We start from the raw sequence: 19,277 nt of genomic DNA on the forward strand, positions 1-19,277 counted from the left end.
CTATGAGATGTTGCATTTTATGTTAGTGAGCATACTTTGATGTATTCTTGTAAGTTTTTTGTAATGTATTTGAATAATTTGCTGATGTAGAAATTTCGCTTCATTTGTAATAATGCTGGATGTTTGAAGTGCCTTTGGTGATAAGTTCCTTAGCATTTCATGCGTGTCTTTCTAGGCTTTTATTGGAAACAGCACAAATCTTAGGAATGAGACACCCTCAGCAAGCGTACCTCAGTGTAACAGGTAAGGATATAAGAGAATTGCTGCTTCACATCTCATCATTATCAATGACAGGTCTATCTCTATAAAGAGGTCATAATTATTTGCCAATAATGTTGCCACAATACTGGAATTTCTAACTTTGATACAAAACATTAAAAGATATGAATGTTCCATACCATTTTTATACCACAGTAACAAATTGACATTGAGGGTATAAAATATATTTTTTTAATATGCCTCTGCGCCGGTGACAGCCATGGCTGTGCATGTTTTCAGATTGTCTGTCCGTCAGTCCTTGCATCTGTATGTCCATACGTTTGTCCATCCCATTCTCATGAACGTTATATTTTGACAAGGAATTTCGTTAAATTTGGCACAAATATCCACTTGGACTCAAGGATAAATTGATTCGATTTTGGTGGTTGAAGGTCAAGGTAACAGTGACTTCACACCTCAGTCACTCTGTTAAACACAATCTCTCAAGAGGACCTGGAGGGATTTTTTTTTTAAAAAAAATTTGGCACAACTGTCCACTTGGAAAGATGAACTGATAAGATTGTGATGGTCAAAAGTCACTATGATCTCACAAAACTTGTTTTGGCCATAACTCAAGAATTCATACACTAATTAGGACAAAAATTTAAGACAAAAATCAAAGGATAAAAGGATAAGTGGAGACATTTATATCCAAAAGGTCAAAGATCAACTTCACTGTGACACCACAATATTTTCTGGTCTTTATTCAATGTCATAACTCAAAAACAGAGGGAAAGATATTTGGTAAGATACTGAATTGGAGACACTCATCTTGAGTGTCCACCTTGAACATGTGCTGAATGCTGCCATGTTGAAGATGTGAGGGAATCATCCATGTTTTGGAGTTTGTAGCTTCTTTGCAGCATCCATATTCAAAGCATCTACTGTCATGGCTCAATCTGGACAGACACATAAACTGCAACTTGATTGGTTGTTGGCATACAACCATAAGGAGGTAATTCTAGTTAGAAAATAAATGTAACAAGGCTATAACATGACAATGTTGTTTAGTAGCAGAGAATAGCAGAATGACTGTGGGAAAAAGTTCGAGAAAGTTCAGCTGTTACCGGTGTAACGATACTGCAGGAAATTTGTATTGAAACCTTTTCAAAAAATGCTGTGTGTATCGAAAAATCCATAAATATAATCCCGATAGATATTTTTTTTTTAAAAAACACTTCATGGTAACGTGAATTATGTTGTGGATATAATCAGTCTATTTTAATTAACAGTTCAATCACAAAGATTTTCCTGTTTAGCACAATGACTCTTTATCACGACTTAACTGAAACCCTTTATAACCCTTCTCACAGTGATCGCAGTTATTATCTGCAGGCTATTTGTGTCAACAAAACAAATTAGGGGGGCAGACCCATCAACTGCCCAGCATCCAATGAAATCATGCTTTGTAAAGATCATTCAAGTCCAGTAGGACTCTAGTGGTTTAACTCTAAACCTGCTGCAGTGATGTGAACTGCACTCCAGGATTTGTGTCCCTACACTGTGATAGCACTGTTGGGTGTGAAACAGAGCGTATTTCTGACCACACAGAACCCCTCCCTCCACCCTACCCCAACAGTGTTGCTGGATATGGTCAAAGGTGCAACACAAAATTACATTAGTGGTGTATGAATTATCTATAACTAATCACTCTATCCTTGGTGGGTGGCAACTAACTATTGATATTGGTAACTGTTGATTCCAAGACATGTTGTTTGTTGTGTGGTAAAATTAACAAATTAAAGTTTTTTTCATTAAGTATTAACTGTTTTATGGAAGATACAACCAGGTTATAATGCAGAGTTTGTACTGTATACAGAAATCTAGTTGATCTGCTTGAATGTCTGTCAGTATGTCACAGTATAAATATAAAAACTTAAATTCACATGGTGATAAACCAATCACGCAGACAGAGATTCAGATTTTAACGAAAAATGCTGGTTTGAATTGTTGTGCAATGATGTGTGCAGCTACAATCCCATATTTTACATGTAGGTTATAATTGTGACATAGATACTGCATTTTAATTATGTAGTAATGGCTACATCAGCCATAACTGTAACTGTACTTAACTATTTGAAGGCCTTTATAAACATGCAAAATACCCCAGTTAACTTAATCATCACTGGTAGGATTTTGTTCAAGTGTACCAATATGAAGTTGCAGAAAAAGCCAAGGCACAGTTTGAGATGCAGATTACTTTATTCTACTGAACAACTGACATGCTTAGGGAGACACCATTATTCAGACATCAGATGCCTCAGAAACAAGAATTCATTCCATGAGCTTCACTCCCCATCATGTCCTTTCTGAAATAAGAGAAAAACAAGTCAATAATGAAATATATTTCTTTGTTATTTAAAATGTTACTTCTAAATGCATTATATTTTTTGACACAGTGGCACAATCAAAACAAAATGTTGTAAATTCACTGTCCTACATTTTAGTTTTGTGCGCACAGTATATTACTTAACAAGTGGCATTAATGGGTTCTAGTGATATACTGAGTGGTTAATAAACAATACCTCAAGCCTCGCAAGCAGTCTGGTTCAGTTCAGTTCAGTTCAGTACACATTAGAACAGTTATTTTTCAGTTTCCATTGTGAAAAGTTGTGGATGGTACCAACAGAACTGGCACCATTTTTGGTCACTATTCTGCTGGGGTGCCTAGCAATCAGATCCGGTACTAAAAGGTGGAGCTAGAAACACTGCAGTGTGTTGATTAGTCAACAACTGTCACTTGCTCAGGTCTTAGTTGCAGCTGGTTTTGAAGGTTCTGTAACCACTGTTCATGCCATGGCAAGTTTTTCATACATTGGTAAACTTTAACTATAAAATGAAAGGATGTTTTGCTGCCTCGTGCAGCAGCCATAGACCGAGAAAAAATAAATAAGTCGCTGTGTTGACTGCGGGCAGCTACTGGCAGCTTTGATGGTGGAACCTTTACTTGTAATGCTGCTCAATGCAGTCAGTCAACTCAGCTTAAATATGACAACTCAGACCATTCCATTTGTTTTTGTTGGCTCTCTTGGATGACATATGCTTTAGGATTGGATCTTTAAGTGTTTAAAAAATGTATATGTATTACAACCGACATATACTCTAATCCTCATCTGGAGAAGAAAACTCAGTGCACAAACCCACTATATTTAAATATCCCATGAAGAGACTTTAACTCCAGTGTTTTCTTTTTTGTTCTAAAGATGTCAGTGCGCCAACCCTGTCCTGTGGACGATAACAAGGTGCAGACATCCCTCTGTGTCACAAATGAAGAAGACATACAGCAGAAGCTGGACGGAGCTGTGAGTAATAACCCTGCCCATATTTCAGAGTACTGTCTGTGGTGGAAACGCTTAATGGATCTACAGTGTATCGGTAGGGGTTACTTTTGGTTCTAAAAGTACGATACCAAAGGTTTTTGGTGGAAACAGGGCTTTAATGTTTTATTTGTGATCCCAATGCATTTCATGTGATAAATTATTATATATTTTATTCATAACACATCATCCTGATTGCAACAGCACTGTATTTACTTTAACTCTGATTGGGCACAAAACAGGCACATGTAGAGTTCCTGACATAAAACAGGATAAAAATCAATAACTGACCTTTGACCCCACATCACGGCTCTTGGCACGTAGCTTGTTGACCTGAGACTCAGCGATATCAGCTCTCTCTTCAGCTTCATCAAGCTCATGTTGAATCTTACGAAACTTGGTAAGATTACTGTTGGCCTGTTCCTCCTGTGAAACAGAAATGCAATATCCTTATTAGTGCTTGACTTTACTGCACTTATGTTGTTGATGTTATGAAACTTTACAGCTGTTTCTAGTTTTTTCAATTGCATTTTCATATAATAATCAATTATGTTTAAGATTATTTATCAGTGTTAATTGACAGAATGTTTGTACTGGACTGTGCAAATCTAATGCGGTTTATCAAGGGCTTATCAGTCAACTCTATCCTTATGCTGATAAGAAAATGCCTGTTTTGGCCGTAGTGTCTAGCTCTACCACATAGCTCTCACTGTCTTGATCAGGAAATAAGCACACACAATAAGCTTTGACAGTTTTAATGCTTTTTTTTCTATATTAGTCTCTCTAAAATACTAAGAGTACTTACAGCTTCCTCTGCAGCTCTCTTGTAGGATTTGACCTTTAGCTGTAGCTTGTCTACCAGATCTTGCAGACGGGCAAGATTCTTACGATCCTCCTCTGTCTAAAAACAACAAAAAGACCAAAGACTTGTAGTTCTAATAGAAATTACACTTTCAATGTTACACAATTTTGTAAATGAGTTAAAACTTGCCTGGTAAGTCAACTCTTTGATTCGTCTCTCATATTTTCGTATTCCCTTGACAGCATCGCTGGACTTTCTTTGTTCAGCCTCTACTTCACATTCCAGTTCTTTGATCTGTGAAGGAAATGATTTGAAGATTGAGTTTTTTATATTTCATATTTTTGTGTAGGCTTTTTGATTGTGAGGAAACATTACAGTTCGAATATCTATGATATAGTCTGATTTTGATGATTCAGTATTTTTATTAGGTTGTTCACCTTAAATTATTTACACTCACCCTGGCCTCGAGCTTCTGCAACTGCTTCTTGCCTCCCTTCATTGCAATCTGTTCAGCTTCATCCAGACGGTGCTGCAGGTCTTTAATGGTTTGCTCCATGTTCTTCTTCATACGCTCCAGGTGAGCACTGGTGTCCTGCTCTTTCTTCAGCTCCTCTGCCATCATGGCAGCATCAGTAATGGCCTTCTTGGCCTTTTCCTCAGCATTTCTGCACTCTTGTACTGCTTCCTCTACTTCAGTCTGAAGCTGGGCAGTATCAGCCTCCAGCTTCTTCTTTTGATTTATCAGACTAGTATTCTAATTTGACAAAGTTAATAATTAATAGTGGTATTTCCATTGTGAAAACAATGAATGTAAAACAAACACACTAGAATGTATTGATGATTGCTGCATCTCACCTGTGAGTGCAGTAGCTGCACCCTTTCACTAACGTCCAGCAGCTCTTGCTCAGCAAGTTTGCGACTTCTCTCAGCTTGCTCCAGAGCAGCCCTGAGCTCCTCCACTTCGGCCAGAAGCAGGATGTTGCGTCTCTCAATGATGGCACTGTTTTCCTTTAGATCATCATTGGCTCGAAGAGAGTCATCGAGCTGGAGTTGAGCATCCTGGAAGAGGGGAACAATTACTGTGAAGCAAGGTAAATCAATTAATAACATACTATGTCCAAGGTGTTCTTTAAAAAAAATACAAACCTTCAGATGTGCATGAACAGCCTTAAGTTGTTTCTGAGCCTCAGCTGCCTGCCTGTTGGCCTGGCTCAGCTGAATCTCCATCTCATTGAGGTCTCCCTCCATCTTCTTCTTCAAACGGAGGGCCTCATTCCTGCTTCGAGTCTCGGCCTCAAGAGAGCTCTGAAGAGTATCCACCATACGCTGTTGGTTTCTCTTTGCTTGCTCCATCTCTTCATCTTTTTCAGACAGCTTGCGCTCAATATCAGCCTTAATCTGGTTAAACTCAAGCTGGGCTCTGAGAATCTTCCCTTCCTCATGCTCCAGTGAGGCCTGTCATGAAATAAGAATGAAAATGAAATATATGTCAAGTTATTACCAATATTAAAAAATGTTCTTAAGGTTCACCATGAGCACTTTGAATTCATCACACCTCTGCTTCCTCCAGGGCTGTTTGTATCTCAGACTTCTCTTGTTCCAATTGTTTTCGCATCTTCTCAAGTTCATGAATGCTCTTTCCACTCTCACCAATTTGCTCAGTGAGGTCAGATATTTCCTCTGAGAAACAAAATGTAACATTATCACTGGTTTACTCATGACAACAAATTCTTCAATGGAGGCGTGAGCTGGTGTCACCCTTACCCTGCAGATTCTTATTCTCTCTCTTCATGGTCTCCAGATGTTCAAGAGATTCTTCATAGGAGTTCTTTAGTTTGAAGAGCTCAGTGCTCAGAGACCTGGCTTCCTTCTGAGAGCTCTCCAGCTCTGTTTGAGACTCTTCATACTTCTGTTTCCATTCTGCCAAGATCTGAAATATGTGTGCTTCAAGGTCAATTACACTGTCATTCTTCAACTAAAAGAGTAAAAATGCCAAATGATTTTTAAATTTAACCTTGTCAAAGTTTCTTTGCTTCTTGTCCAGAGCAGCAGCAGCAGCATTAGACCTCTCCACATCCACCATGAGATCTTCAATCTCATTCTGCAGCCTGTGTTTGGTCTTCTCCAGAGAGGAACATTTAGCATTCACTGCTTCAACAGCCTCCTCGGCCTCCTGCAGACGCTGAGCCAGCTTCTTTCTGCATTATGACAGAATTCATTCATGGTTAATTGCTTTTAAACTTTGCCAAATTGTTGGAGTGAAAATACATTTTTACTCACTTAGCCTCCTCTAGTTCCTCAGTTCTCTGGATGGCATCAGTTTCGTACTTAGTTCTCCACTGAGCCACCTCAGAGTTGGCCTTGGACATGCTGCGCTGAAGTTCAGCCTTGGCCTCCTGCTCCTCCTCATACNTCCAGTCTGAGCTCACTCTTCTCCTTCTCCAGTTTCTGCTTGACTCTCTGCAGGTTGTCGATCTGCTCTCCCAGATCAGCAACACTGTCAGCTTGTTTCTTCCTGAGAGTGGCAGCAGTGGCTTCATGCTGCAGAGTGGCCTCTTCAAGGTCTCTGCGGAGTTTCTGGAACTCAGCCTCCCTCTTCTTGTTCATCTCAATCTGGACAGTTGTTGCTCCACCAGCCTCCTCCAACCTCTCACTGATCTCCTCCAGCTCTCTGGACAAGTCTGCTCTCTGCTTCTCCACCTTGGCTCGGGCAGCTCGTTCTGCCTCAAGCTCTTCCTCCAGCTCCTCGATGCGGGCCTAGACCAAAATGAAAGCAAAACCCTTAATGGAAGTTTTGGATTTTGACTGAACTATGAATCGTTGTTTTGAAATTCCATGTCCATGCACCATCTTAATCAAGTTTCTTTATCCTATTTAAATTATTACCTGTAACTCCTTCAATTTTTTCTGGAGCTGGGCACTCATCACTTGTTCGTCTTCTATCTTGCCAATAAGTTGGCTGATTTCAAAATCTTTCCTGTGGATAAAAAAGAATAAATTGACATGTACCAGTTGATACATATTTTAATCTGTTTTTATTTTTACAGAGCAAAATTTATGTTACTTTTTCAGCCTCTCTTCGAGTTGCTGCTTGTCATTTTCCAGGTCCATGAGACTCTCTTGAGTTAACTTTAGGTCTCCCTCAAGCTTCCGCTTTGCTCTCTCAAGATCCATACGCACTTTCTTCTCTTGCTCCAGGGACCCTTCAAGCTGTGGGTGGTAATGACTAACTTTTTATCAAGCCATTATTTTACATGTTAAAAACAAGTCCATCTGATCTTGTAAATTCTTACATCATCCACTTGCTGCTCCAGCTTAACCTTGGCCTTCGTCAGAGTCACTTGCTGCTCCAGCTTAACCTTGGCCTTCGTCAGAGTGTTGACTTTGTCTTCTTCACTCTGCAGGTCATCCAGTGTTTGCTGATGAGCTTCCTGTAAGGCTTTCTTTTCCTTTGTCAACTTAGCAATGATTTCATCCAAAGCAGCCATCTCCTCAGTCAGGTTCTTAACCTATGGCCAGAGGATTTTTTTTTAATCAAGGACTTCAACACAAGTGAGTTGTTTTGTTGTTAATTTCACAGCAATTAGTGTTTGTGGTACCTTGTTCTCAGTAGCGTGCTTCTCTTTCTCCACTTTGGCCAGAGTTAACTCTAAGTCATCAATGTCTTTCTTCAGCTCAGAGCACTCATCCTCTAATTTCCTCTTCTTAGCAGTCAGTTCAGCATTCAACTCCTCCTCATCCTCTAGTCTTTCTGACTGCTCTTTGATTTTTGCCTCCAGCTGGATCTTGCTCTTAATCAGCCCCTCGCATCTTTCCTCAGCATCACACAGATTATCTTGCTCCTGTTATTTAAAAGGCACAGCATTAAACACTGGCAGACTTGGCTTTATTTTAATATTTTTTCTAATGCTGACAGATTGTGAACATACAGATTGAACTTGAAGCTGCAGGTCATTCTTCTCTTGGAGAAGAGAGACCATTTTTTCTTCCAGTTCCTTTTTGCGAGCTTCAGATTTTGCGTAAGCCTCTTTTAGTTTGGCAAACTCTTCCTTCATGTTGGCCATCTCCTTTTCAGTCTCTGCTGATTTCAGGAGGGGTTTAATCTTGAAGTACATCTTCATCCAGGGCCAATTTTTGACCCCCATGAACGCACGGATGTTCCACTGGATCACAAGTAGTGCGTCCCTGTGGACAACAAAAAGTTGATCATAAAGCCATTTCCAGCAGGGATAAATCCATGATTTTTTTATTTTATTTTATTTTTTTACTACCTCTTTTCATTGAGAAATAACAAACACAACACGTGAGAACAGCAATGTGTACATATGCCCAAATTAGATATCCACATTTCCTAAATACGCTCATGTTTTCATATCCTCACATTAACATGTACAAAATGAAACAAATAAATCCAGTTTTAACCTGATTGCAGAACTGTCTTTTTCAATATGACCTAAATCTATTCCCACCCCTCACAGTGCTCTCCCATGTTTGGTTCAATGGCAGTTGTACTGTTTGGTTTGTGTACGTAAGGAAGAGCGCATGTCCATTTTGAGGTACTGCTTTTTGTGTGGATATGGTTTCTTAATTGTTTCTTATAGGTTGATAGGTTTTTCTTGAAGTTTTCCCGGATACAAGTTAAGGGTCTAATGATAGAGGATGTTGCAAGATTTACAGACTGTAAAGCTCCTTGAGCTTTATTAATAAAACTGACTTGATTTGAGTTGACTTACAGATTTGGGCCTTGCTGTGAGCAGTTACCTGCGTTCAACAATCTTCTGGAATTCAATTCTCGCCAGAAGTCCTCTTGACCGTGCTTGGATGCCAGTGATGATTAGTGCTAGTCGGTCATCTCGCATTTCCTCCAGCAGACCCAACAGTCCAGCTTTGAAGAACACCTTTTTTATTTTAAGCAAATTAGATATTCAGTTGTAACATACAGTGTATGTTATGAAAAATGCATTTTGTATATATAATACTGACCTTAGTGTGCCCCAGTTTGTATTGGTTATGGTCAATATCCAGAGAACCTAACAGTTTCTCAGCAGCCTTCTTGTTGTCGATGAATTGTCCCTCAGGAATTGCATTAGGGTTCAAAATACGGTATCTGACACAAATACAACAAATAAAATGTGTAGAATGTTGTAAAAAAAAAAAAAAAAACATATAATAATACCACAACAATTCAGACAAGACATTCACTGTCACTGGTAGTTATAAATTTGGGTTTATCCATCACATGTCAACCTCTGTTTGAAATCTCCATAGAGGATCCTGTTGGGGAAGCCCTTTCTGCAGATCCTGATGCCTTCCAGCACACCGTTACAGCGCAGCTGGTGCATCACCAGAGGGTTCTCCATGGCCCCAGGAGTCTTGGTCTCATTGGGGATGATGCAGCGTACAAAGTGAGGGTGAGTTGACCTCAAGTTGGTCATCAGCTTGTTCAGGTTCTCCTGCAAGTTTTAATGCATAACTTTGAACACACTTTATGTTTTTGTTATGTGTGAATGAAAAAAAAAAGATAAATATCTTACTCTGTGCAAAGCTGATACTGTTTGGAAGGATGAACCTTTCTTCTTGCTGCCACCTTTGCCTTTCCCACCAGAATCAGCTATATAAAAAATTATAATCACTCACATTTCATTGAAAGAAAGCTGTACAAAAACTGTACAGTGATTGAATCTGTATTAAGATGTTCATCATTGTCAACCATTACTGTATGTTTTAGTATATTTACATTAATTATAAGTAGTGAGTGTCAACATACCTGACTCAGCTCCTGCATAATTTGCAAAGAGGGTACCTAACAGCTTGAGATTAGACTTCTGGAAAAGTCCAACAACGGTCTCATTCAGAGGATCCTTGTTCTTCACCAGCCAGTTGTTGATATTATAATCAACAGTTCCAGCATAATGAACCAGGGAGAAATGGGCCTCTGGTTTCCCTTTGACAATTCTGGGCTTCTGAAAGTTACCAGATTTCCCCAGATGGTTGTCATAGAGCTTAGCTTTAAAGGTGGTATCAGAAGCTTTGGGGAACATGCACTCCTCTTCAAGGATGGACATGATACCCATGGGCTGAGGGGACAAAAATATGAGTGGTTGAAAATAGTTACAATATTTTCAGTCAATCTTTATGTGTGTCTGGACATGTAATAGTCCAGTATCTCACCTTTTCAATCAGATCAATGCAGGCCTGCAAGTCCATCCCAAAATCTATGAAAGTCCATTCAATGCCCTCTTTCTTGTACTCTTCCTGCTCCAGCACAAACATGTGGTGGTTGAAAAACTGTTGCAGTTTTTCATTGGTGAAGTTGATGCACAGCTGCTCAAAGGTGTTGAACTGTAATTACATTGATAGTAAGCAAAATTATCTCAGGAATAAAAATGTTAAACAAACATGTTTACCCATGTTTATTAGTTGTGTATTCCATTCAAAACTCACATCAAAGATCTCAAATCCAGCAATGTCCAGTACACCAATAAAGTACTGACGGGGCTGCTTGGTGTCCAGGGACTGGTTAATTCTCACCACCATCCACAGGAACATCTTCTCATATACTGACTTAGACAGTGCACCGACAGCATAGTACACCTGGGGAAAAGATCATTAGTAACATCTTTATAAACTTAACTTTTTCTTAAATTAAGCTATCCTCAAAAGGTTCCCTCAAGTAATTACCTGAGCGACATTTTGTCCCTTGGTGACCCACTCATTTCCTACTTTGACTCTTGGGTGCAAGAGACCTTTGATGAGGTCGGCAGAGTTCAGGCCCATCAGATATGCAACTTTGTCAGCAACTGAGAAAGTTAAGATATGCATCAGTCTCATATGCATAAGGCTCTGCCTCTTCAACCTGACATTTATCGCTAGACTGTAGTATTACACTGCATTAGTTTTAGCATATTGTAACTAATAAACAGGTACGTGAGTGTAGTGAGCAAAAACATAATCATTTGAAAAGTTTTATTTTTATCATATTATTGTGTCTCAGGAACGGCTAGGAGTCTGGATCTATGCTGCACCAAATCTTTAATAATAATAATAATAATATTAATAATAATGATGATGATAATAATATGTTACATTTTGTATTATATATTATATAATAATAGCCATCTACATATCACAGCCTCTCTCACCTTCAGTGCCATCAGCTTCTGCCTGCTCTTCTCGCTGCTTCTGCTTAAACTTCATGTTACCATAGTGCATGATGGCACCAGTCAGCTTGTAAATACTGTTCTTCTCTTCTTGAGTGAAGCCCAGCACATCAAAGGCGTCCTGAATAAAAGAAAAATAAATAATTATGATATTTTCTTATTTTGATCTAAATTGATGTTTGATTAAAATGTTGCTTTTGTCAATCAAAGATTCAGCTCACATCAGTGGCCATCAGCTCTTCAGAGTCATTGATAGAGGCTACTGTTGTCTCTCCTTGGGAGATGAAGGCGTAGTCATAGGGGTTGTTGGTGATGAGCAACATGTCTAATATTACAGTCACAAAAAAGAAAATATTTATTTTATGATAGAATGCATACAGTAGTACAGCATGGTAATAATAACCGTATGTCACATGTATAGACCAAATCACTTTGATGTTGCCTCAACAACAACAATCTCTTACAGGTAGAACACTGGCAGTTAATTAGAATTATGGAGATATGTAAAATCAGCAAACTTGTTGATTTCTGTCATCATTTTCAGCCATAGCTCTAACATTTGAAAATATATATATATATATATATATATATATATTTTTTTTTTTTTTTTTAAAGATATTTTTCGGGGCATTTTTAGGCCTTTAATTGATAGGACAGATGAGCGTGAGGGGGGGACAGAGAGGGGGAGTGACATGCAGCAAAGGGCCACAGGCTGGAGTTGAACCCGGGCCGCTGCGGCAACAGCCTTGTACATGGGGCACCTGCTCTACCACTAAGCAACCGACGCCCCAGAAAATATATAGTTAAACACTGTGGTGTGACCTATCTGATGTTTCTGCTGTGCCTATTGTATGTACTTTGTTGCAGTGTAATCACCTTGGATAAACCAAATCTACCAGTACTGAAAACAAGCAATGTACTGCTGTGGACAGGGCCGCAATTAAATGTATTTAGCCACCTAAAAACTTAAAATCAGTGTAAGTGTACACTGTATTTTGAGATTTGCTCCGCTTTACCTTACACACGAACCAACTGACCCCGCAGTAGACCAGCAACTCAGTGTTCTGCTAAGTTAAATTACTGCTTTTGTGAATGGATTTTGGTTGCTTTGATATAACAGCTTCAGTTCCCTGTTGGAAAAGGCCATTTAACAGAGGTAACGCAGTGAAAATATTCTATAATATAGCATGCGCTTAACCTTTATTTAATTTGTCTTTTTTGGTGGTCTTTTTCTAGATGTTTAAAAACTAAATAATTGAGGCAGTGTTTGTTTAGCAATGTTTGATTTTATGTATGTGATGCAACAATTTTCTACCAGTTATTGTAAATAAACATTGTGATTCTATCTATATTGTACACTTACCCAGAAGTTCTGGTTTTTGCTGAGACAAGATCTGGTAGAAAATGTGGTAGTCCCGCTCAGCTTTAAGCTGATAGGTCACACGAGACTTCTCCAGGAGGTCTGTTAGAGGTATAATTAATGTTACTGTGTTTCAGTATAAAATAATTTGCTATAGGCATGGGTTTAACTTTAATTACAAGAATCTTACCACTCAGCATCATGCAACTATACAAATTTAACAGGTTTGTACAGAAATAACACATTTTCTAAAACAAAATGGTCAGAACTGACAGTCAAACATTTAAATACTTTTTGTTAATTGTGTTTTATTGGCACATTGGTTCAGAGGTTATAGCATTAAGCTCCTGGGTTCAAATTTGCAAAAGCCTTTCTGTGTGTCTGTACATTCCCCTAGTCTCTGTGCGACTTTCTTTAGTTACTCTGATTTCCTATGTGCAGGTTAGGCAAACTGGTGACTCAAAATCTCCTATAGGTTTGAATGTGAGTGTGTATTTGTGTGTTCCTTTAGTATGTGTGTTAGCTCTGTGATAGTCTGAAATCCTGTCACTAGCACCACAAGTTATAAAATGAATAGGTGCCCTAGAAAATGGATGTAGAGATGTATTTAGTTTCACTTACATGTTTCGATGTCAGCAGAGGCCAGCTTTCCTCGGTTGTCAAAATGAATTCTGATAAATTTACCCTAAGAGGAAAAGTAGTGTTCATTTATATTTCTAATATGAAAAAATAACCTTCAGTGATAATCAAGTAGCCTCACTGCAGTCACACAGACACTCACAAATCTGGAGGAGTTGTCATTCCTGATGGTCTTGGCATTCCCAAAGGCCTCAAGAGCAGGGTTAGCCTGAATGATTTGATCCTCCAGGGTACCCTGAGTTCATCAAACAAAGACACTTCAGGTTTACAGCCATTTTTGAAAAGCTTTATGAAAGAGAACTCGACTTACTAACTTATTTAAACTAAATAATTTACAATTGATTTTTTTATTGTATTATATTAAGAAATATGTGTGTAATACACACCTTCTTTTCAGCAGCTTGGTCTTTCTTCACACCCGGAGCAGCAGCAATGCTGGCAAAGTATTGAATGACACGCTTGGTGTTTACAGTCTTTCCAGCACCAGATTCTCCACTGAAAGAGAGACAGAAAGTTTTAGTCCAAGATCCATGACCCTTAACTACTGGAGAGATTTTTTTTTTTTCTTGGCAGCGTGACTTACGTGATAAGGATCGACTGGTTTTCTCTGTCTGTGAGAAGAAGAGATTTTCAAAAAAATTGTCAAATGTATAAGTAAAAAACGTAATGACATTAGAGCTTTTGAATAAAATTAAGGCTTAAGTAGACGTTTTACCTGCCAGCATGTACTGGTAGGCATTGTCAGAGATTGAGAAGATATGAGGAGGAGCTTCACTCCTCTTCTTTCCTCTGTAGGCAACAACCACCTCTTGGTTGTAGACTGGCAGCCACTTGTAGGGGTTGACAGTCACACAGAAGAGCCCAGAGTAGGTCTGCCATAATAAAAGAGGAATAGACAGTTGGGGTTTTAGATGCTGAGATGTCTCATTAATGAAGTAGTTACAGTTAAAGCCATCATCTTACAGTTAAAGCCATTGTCTTACATAAATCATCCATGCTGCGTAACGCTCTTTGAGGTTAAACAGTACAGCGGGCTCATGGAGGAAGGTGAACATCGCCATGTCCTCAATTTTATCAAACTTTGGCGGGTTCTGAGGGTGAACATCACACTCCTTCACTGTCACAGTCTGCAGAAAGAGATGACACAATTTTAAACAAAGGTTTAAACGTGTATTAGCCTATATTTGAACTGAATTGAACTGAACTGAAATGATGTACATACCTTTCCAAATTCAGTCTGGACAGTGACAGAGTCACCATCACGACTAGTGATGGAACCTTTGACATACTCAACCTCTGGATCAGGAACAAAACACTCCTTCTTCATGTCAAATGGACGTGTCTGGGCTTCTAGACGCTCCTTATCTGACTTCCTAAGATAAGAAGCAGCTGTCCCAAACTCTGCCATTGCGGCATCACCCATTTTTCAACCTTTAACAAAAAAACATTTTGTGGCCTGTGATTTTCTTTGTACACACATATTTGACCCATTGATGATTAACATAAGACCCAACGAAAACACATACAAGACAAACAACATAATATCAATAATGAACCTAGAAAATGTACATCTCCACACAAAAATCAATACTTGCAATCATTGTCTTGTTAGCATACCTGTATTCTTTAAAACATTTTAACTTTAGCTTTTTTCCTTTAATAAAAGGATGCACCTTTGACATTAAATTAAAGATTCAAGAAGGTTATTGTCATATGCACAGTAGAAAACTCAGCAGTTGGCACCGTACAATAGACATGCAGAGGTCCTTCACATGTAGGAAAATTGGATTTCAGGCCCTTTTAAATGTGACAACAACCCCAGAATGTCAGAATCAGAAAAGGCATTATTTGTTGCATGACATATGCATGTATCAACAGAAAAGCAAGATACTTAATAATTGGGTAAACTGTTGCATTCCATAATAAAGAAATGATTGCAGTCACTTAAATGTAGCTGTAAATTTTACCTGAGGTGTTTCCCTCCACAAGTACTTGGGATCTGTGTTATTTGTATTTCGCAGACAGAAGCAGACAGAATGTCATGTTACATCATTATCTGAGACAAATCAAGTGACAAGTATAAAAAAGCAGTAACACAATGGATCTCCTCAACCACAATGTTTCACTAACCCCTTACGAAATGTTGTTAGCAGTAACAACTGTCAATATAGAGCTGGGAGTAACTCTAACATCATCAACAAACACTCTTCACTTATGAAGCAGCAGTTTCCCATTTGAGTGGATGTTTTTCTTACCTTTGACCGTCAACCTTTGTCAAGTGAAATGATGGATCCAGTGGCTGACACCAGACTGCCTCTCTTAATAAAGGTTGTTAGTCAGCCAAATATGGGGATGCATATCAGAGAAATGGCATCCAGGTTTCCTTTCACAAAAAGCATTCTCCAAATTGGGTAGAGCCTTGGGCTGCTATTGTTGCTCTCACCTTGTGAACAAGAGACTAATACGATAGACTGGACATGACAAAGAAAGGGGAAGGCAGGAGGTGGGGGAGAGGGGACAAGCTGCAATCTATCAAGTAATTCTCTTTTGTCTCCGTAAGTTACATAAAGCAGTTTTGGAATGATAATCAACATCAGAATATCTGATGATAATTAAGTTTACTTTATACTGGAAATTTGATTATTAAAAGTTTCTATGCTTTGATTGAATTAGATAAATCAATGCCTGGCAAAACTTTCAAAGACATCATTATTATAAAAGGGACTAGAGAATCCCTTTCTATCCACAACACTCAAATTAATTGTGATCCAATTAATTATTAATCTGTTTCATGATCAAGACATGATAGGTCCTATGATACTGTATGCTCCAGAAAAGCACTAATGGCATGTGTTCTTTCTTAAAATACATTAATTCAAATGCTTGTAATTAAGGGCCATTTGTTAAGTAGAAGTTAGATCCACTGTTCTATATTATAATGGTGGTCTTATTCATATTTTATCATAGACTGTGCCTCTATAGTGTAAATAAAGTAGGCACGCAAGATTTATGTGACATCAAACATCTCGAGATCTGAAGTTCAACAATAGTCCGTCAAGTGATAGGGTGTGAAATACATTTCAAGAGGGAGAATAAAGAGCTGCAGCTGTTGTCTACAGATAGGCAAGACAAGGCCAAGGTCACAGCTGTGAGATCCCTTTTTCATCACTCACCACTGTTCACAGATATATGCCTATCTATATCTAACTCTGGTCACTTGGCGTTGTGTCCTTTCTTTACCATCAATAACATTGTTCAGACACTATGCAATCCAACTCCTGGTTATATTACATGAAATTTCAGTTACTTGAGCTGACCTTTTGAGACAGACACTTTTCAATGACCTGAACCAGGACTGCAAGCACATGGGCTTTTAGAGTCAAGACCATTGAAATAGTTAAAAAGCAAAATCTGTAGGAATTTTCACTGACAATGCTCTCCTAGGATGTCAATACAGATACCCATCTGCAATACCCACAGTCTCTTTGGGTCAGACACTAATCCAGGTACTGGATGTGGTGAGAGAAAGACAACAATCACTCCCTTCTATCAGTCTTTTGTAGGCAGTTTCCAGCATTGTGGTTTAGGTCTTTGCATTACATATATGTAGAAAATAGTATAAAAACAAACCAAAATGTAAAGTATAAAGTAATAAAGCTAGATAATTGTATTGCTATTTGTAATTGTACTGTATATGATGTACAATTAAGGTGTCAGATGTTGTAATTGTACCCTAATGTGTGTGTGTCATTGATAAAACAATTTACCTGGCCTGTGCATATAGAAAATATAGATAAGGCAGCCCATTCTTATTCCCAAGTCATCAAATACTAAGGCTTTGTTATGCCCCTCTGTGTGGGATCTTAATGCCGAAGGCATCCTTTGCCGTCTCTATGACACACACTAGGCTTTCATCTAACTCTAGTGTAAACCCATACCTTGCAATATTTGATGCTCAGAGCAACTGTAATAGTATAAAGAGCAAGGAAGTCTGCGTATGGAGGGAGGGATTGTGAATGGGTCAAAGACAGGACTTTCACCCAGGAGAGTGAAAAAGATTGGTTGCATCATTAGTCCTTTTTTTAGGGTCCTAACTATCAGGATAACAAGACATAAAAAGTGCTCTACTATTATGTTAGTTAGAAATTAAGTAACTTCAATAATAATTTTATTTTAATTAGTTCAGCATTGAAAAGAGCCTTTACTTTATTGTTAAATTTGGTAATTGCCACATACTGCCACTAAAGAACTGTCAAGTTAAGGGTGACAACATGCTAGATGTGCACATGGTTTTGCAGATGATGTTATCTTCTTTTTCCTTTGATGTGCAGTATTTATCATCATAACCATTTTTTTATGTATTATGAAGGCAGTGACTGTGCCTGTGAAGTCTTCATATAATTTTAGGGTGTATATTTATTCTGATGACATTGAAACAAAGTTCCCTTTTTTCTTTCAAGCATAAAATACCCTGATTATGCAGAACAGATCAGTTCAAGATCAAATCAAACGAAGCTTTTTTATGTGAAAAAAAAAGTTGTCTGCTCAAATTAGCACAAACTGGTCATGTTTTTAATTATCATTAAAGAATAAAAAGATAGTTTGACTGCAGTGTTGGCAGTTGTATTTTTAAAATCAGAATTTTAAATCTCAGATGTTTCATTCATTCATTTCATTGCTCCAATACAGGTGAATTTCCATTTTTAAGAAAAGAATAACAATTTATAAGAATGAATATAATAAATAACAACCCACATACACAACATATATTTGTGCACTGAAACAATTCATATTATTGTGACTATACTCCAGGCTTCTGTCCAAAAGTTGCCTGTTGCAAGTGCCCTTGGCCTGCTTCTGTTGACATGGCATTGTTTTCTTCTCTTTATCCTTGAGCACAAAGATAACTTGTGAAATTCCTGCTGGCTGCCTTTGGGGGCTTGGTGGTTTAGAGGACAGCTTGGGGACAGCTTGTGACGCAGGTAGTCAGGACAGGCTTTTATTCTTTCTTTGATCAGCAGCAACAGGTGATGAGACGAGAAACCTATTTTGCACTGTATGTATATGTAGTGTAATGCTGGATACTATATCTTGATGCAAGAATATGCTAAATGAGTCTGTATTAAGATGAAATTTTAGAAATTGCACGAAACTCAAGTGTTCCATACTATGAAGGACAATGAGGCTTATCAACCTGAAGCTACTATGAATGATGGCAACCAGGAGCTTTCTTAAAAATGTAATACGATTTTCTTGGCCTGACACAGTTAGGTATTAGGACAAAATGAAACTCTGGTACAAATACAATCCTACAAAGCATGCTGGCCAGTAATGCAAGTGGAACCTCAGCTGTCTTCCTTTCTATCAGATCACATCTCACCAGGTCTTGACTGTGCTTGCTTTCAAACTAGAATTCTCGTCGCCTTTAAAGGCCATCCATTAAAGGTCTCATTCCCAGCTGTCCATAGTCCTTGTGTCTCTGACTTTTACAATCCCGTGAACACGTGAGGGAAGGTGTGAGGCACCTTGCCTCACTTAAGTTTGAAATTAGAGCCTGCGAAGCTATTGTTAGTATTTGTTCTTTGTTGTAGTGAAAGGTCACTTCTAAGGGGGTGTTGAGCTCTGGTGGAGGCAAGGAGTTGACTGTTCTCTTGCCTTGTCTTCTTCCCACTAATTCAGACTGTGGACCTCCGTGTGGACTCAAATCCTGAGTACTGCTTGTCTTCTGATAAGGCAATGAC

The 19,277-nt window shown here is 38.5% G+C and overlaps 1 protein-coding gene across 1 annotated transcript; it reads right to left on the minus strand.

Moving 5' to 3' along the window:
- Nucleotides 1–2,446: 2,446 nt before the first annotated feature.
- On the minus strand, nucleotides 2,447–15,926 carry LOC126382487 (myosin-7-like). The gene is made up of 37 exons (XM_050032376.1): nucleotides 15,504–15,926; nucleotides 14,759–14,967; nucleotides 14,520–14,663; nucleotides 14,252–14,408; nucleotides 14,120–14,147; nucleotides 13,923–14,031; nucleotides 13,679–13,771; nucleotides 13,519–13,582; nucleotides 12,901–12,999; nucleotides 11,759–11,862; nucleotides 11,520–11,658; nucleotides 11,059–11,177; nucleotides 10,822–10,971; nucleotides 10,549–10,719; nucleotides 10,145–10,454; nucleotides 9,912–9,988; nucleotides 9,625–9,830; nucleotides 9,361–9,484; nucleotides 9,139–9,275; nucleotides 8,307–8,562; nucleotides 7,977–8,219; nucleotides 7,737–7,886; nucleotides 7,671–7,697; nucleotides 7,442–7,587; nucleotides 7,264–7,354; nucleotides 6,790–7,134; nucleotides 6,658–6,683; nucleotides 6,392–6,575; nucleotides 6,142–6,307; nucleotides 5,933–6,057; nucleotides 5,524–5,832; nucleotides 5,233–5,436; nucleotides 4,835–5,131; nucleotides 4,567–4,671; nucleotides 4,381–4,476; nucleotides 3,867–4,001; nucleotides 2,447–2,567 (listed from the first exon to the last, which is right to left on the minus strand). Exons 2-37 carry the CDS (start codon nucleotides 14,957–14,959, stop codon nucleotides 2,547–2,549), a joined length of 5,358 nt encoding a protein of 1,785 aa, XP_049888333.1. The 5' UTR covers nucleotides 14,960–14,967; nucleotides 15,504–15,926; the 3' UTR covers nucleotides 2,447–2,546.
- Nucleotides 15,927–19,277: the final 3,351 nt, after the last annotated feature.

Source organism: Epinephelus moara, chromosome 21, assembly GCF_006386435.1.
Source record: "Epinephelus moara isolate mb chromosome 21, YSFRI_EMoa_1.0, whole genome shotgun sequence".
In the NCBI taxonomy this organism is placed as follows: Eukaryota; Metazoa; Chordata; class Actinopteri; order Perciformes; family Serranidae; genus Epinephelus; species Epinephelus moara.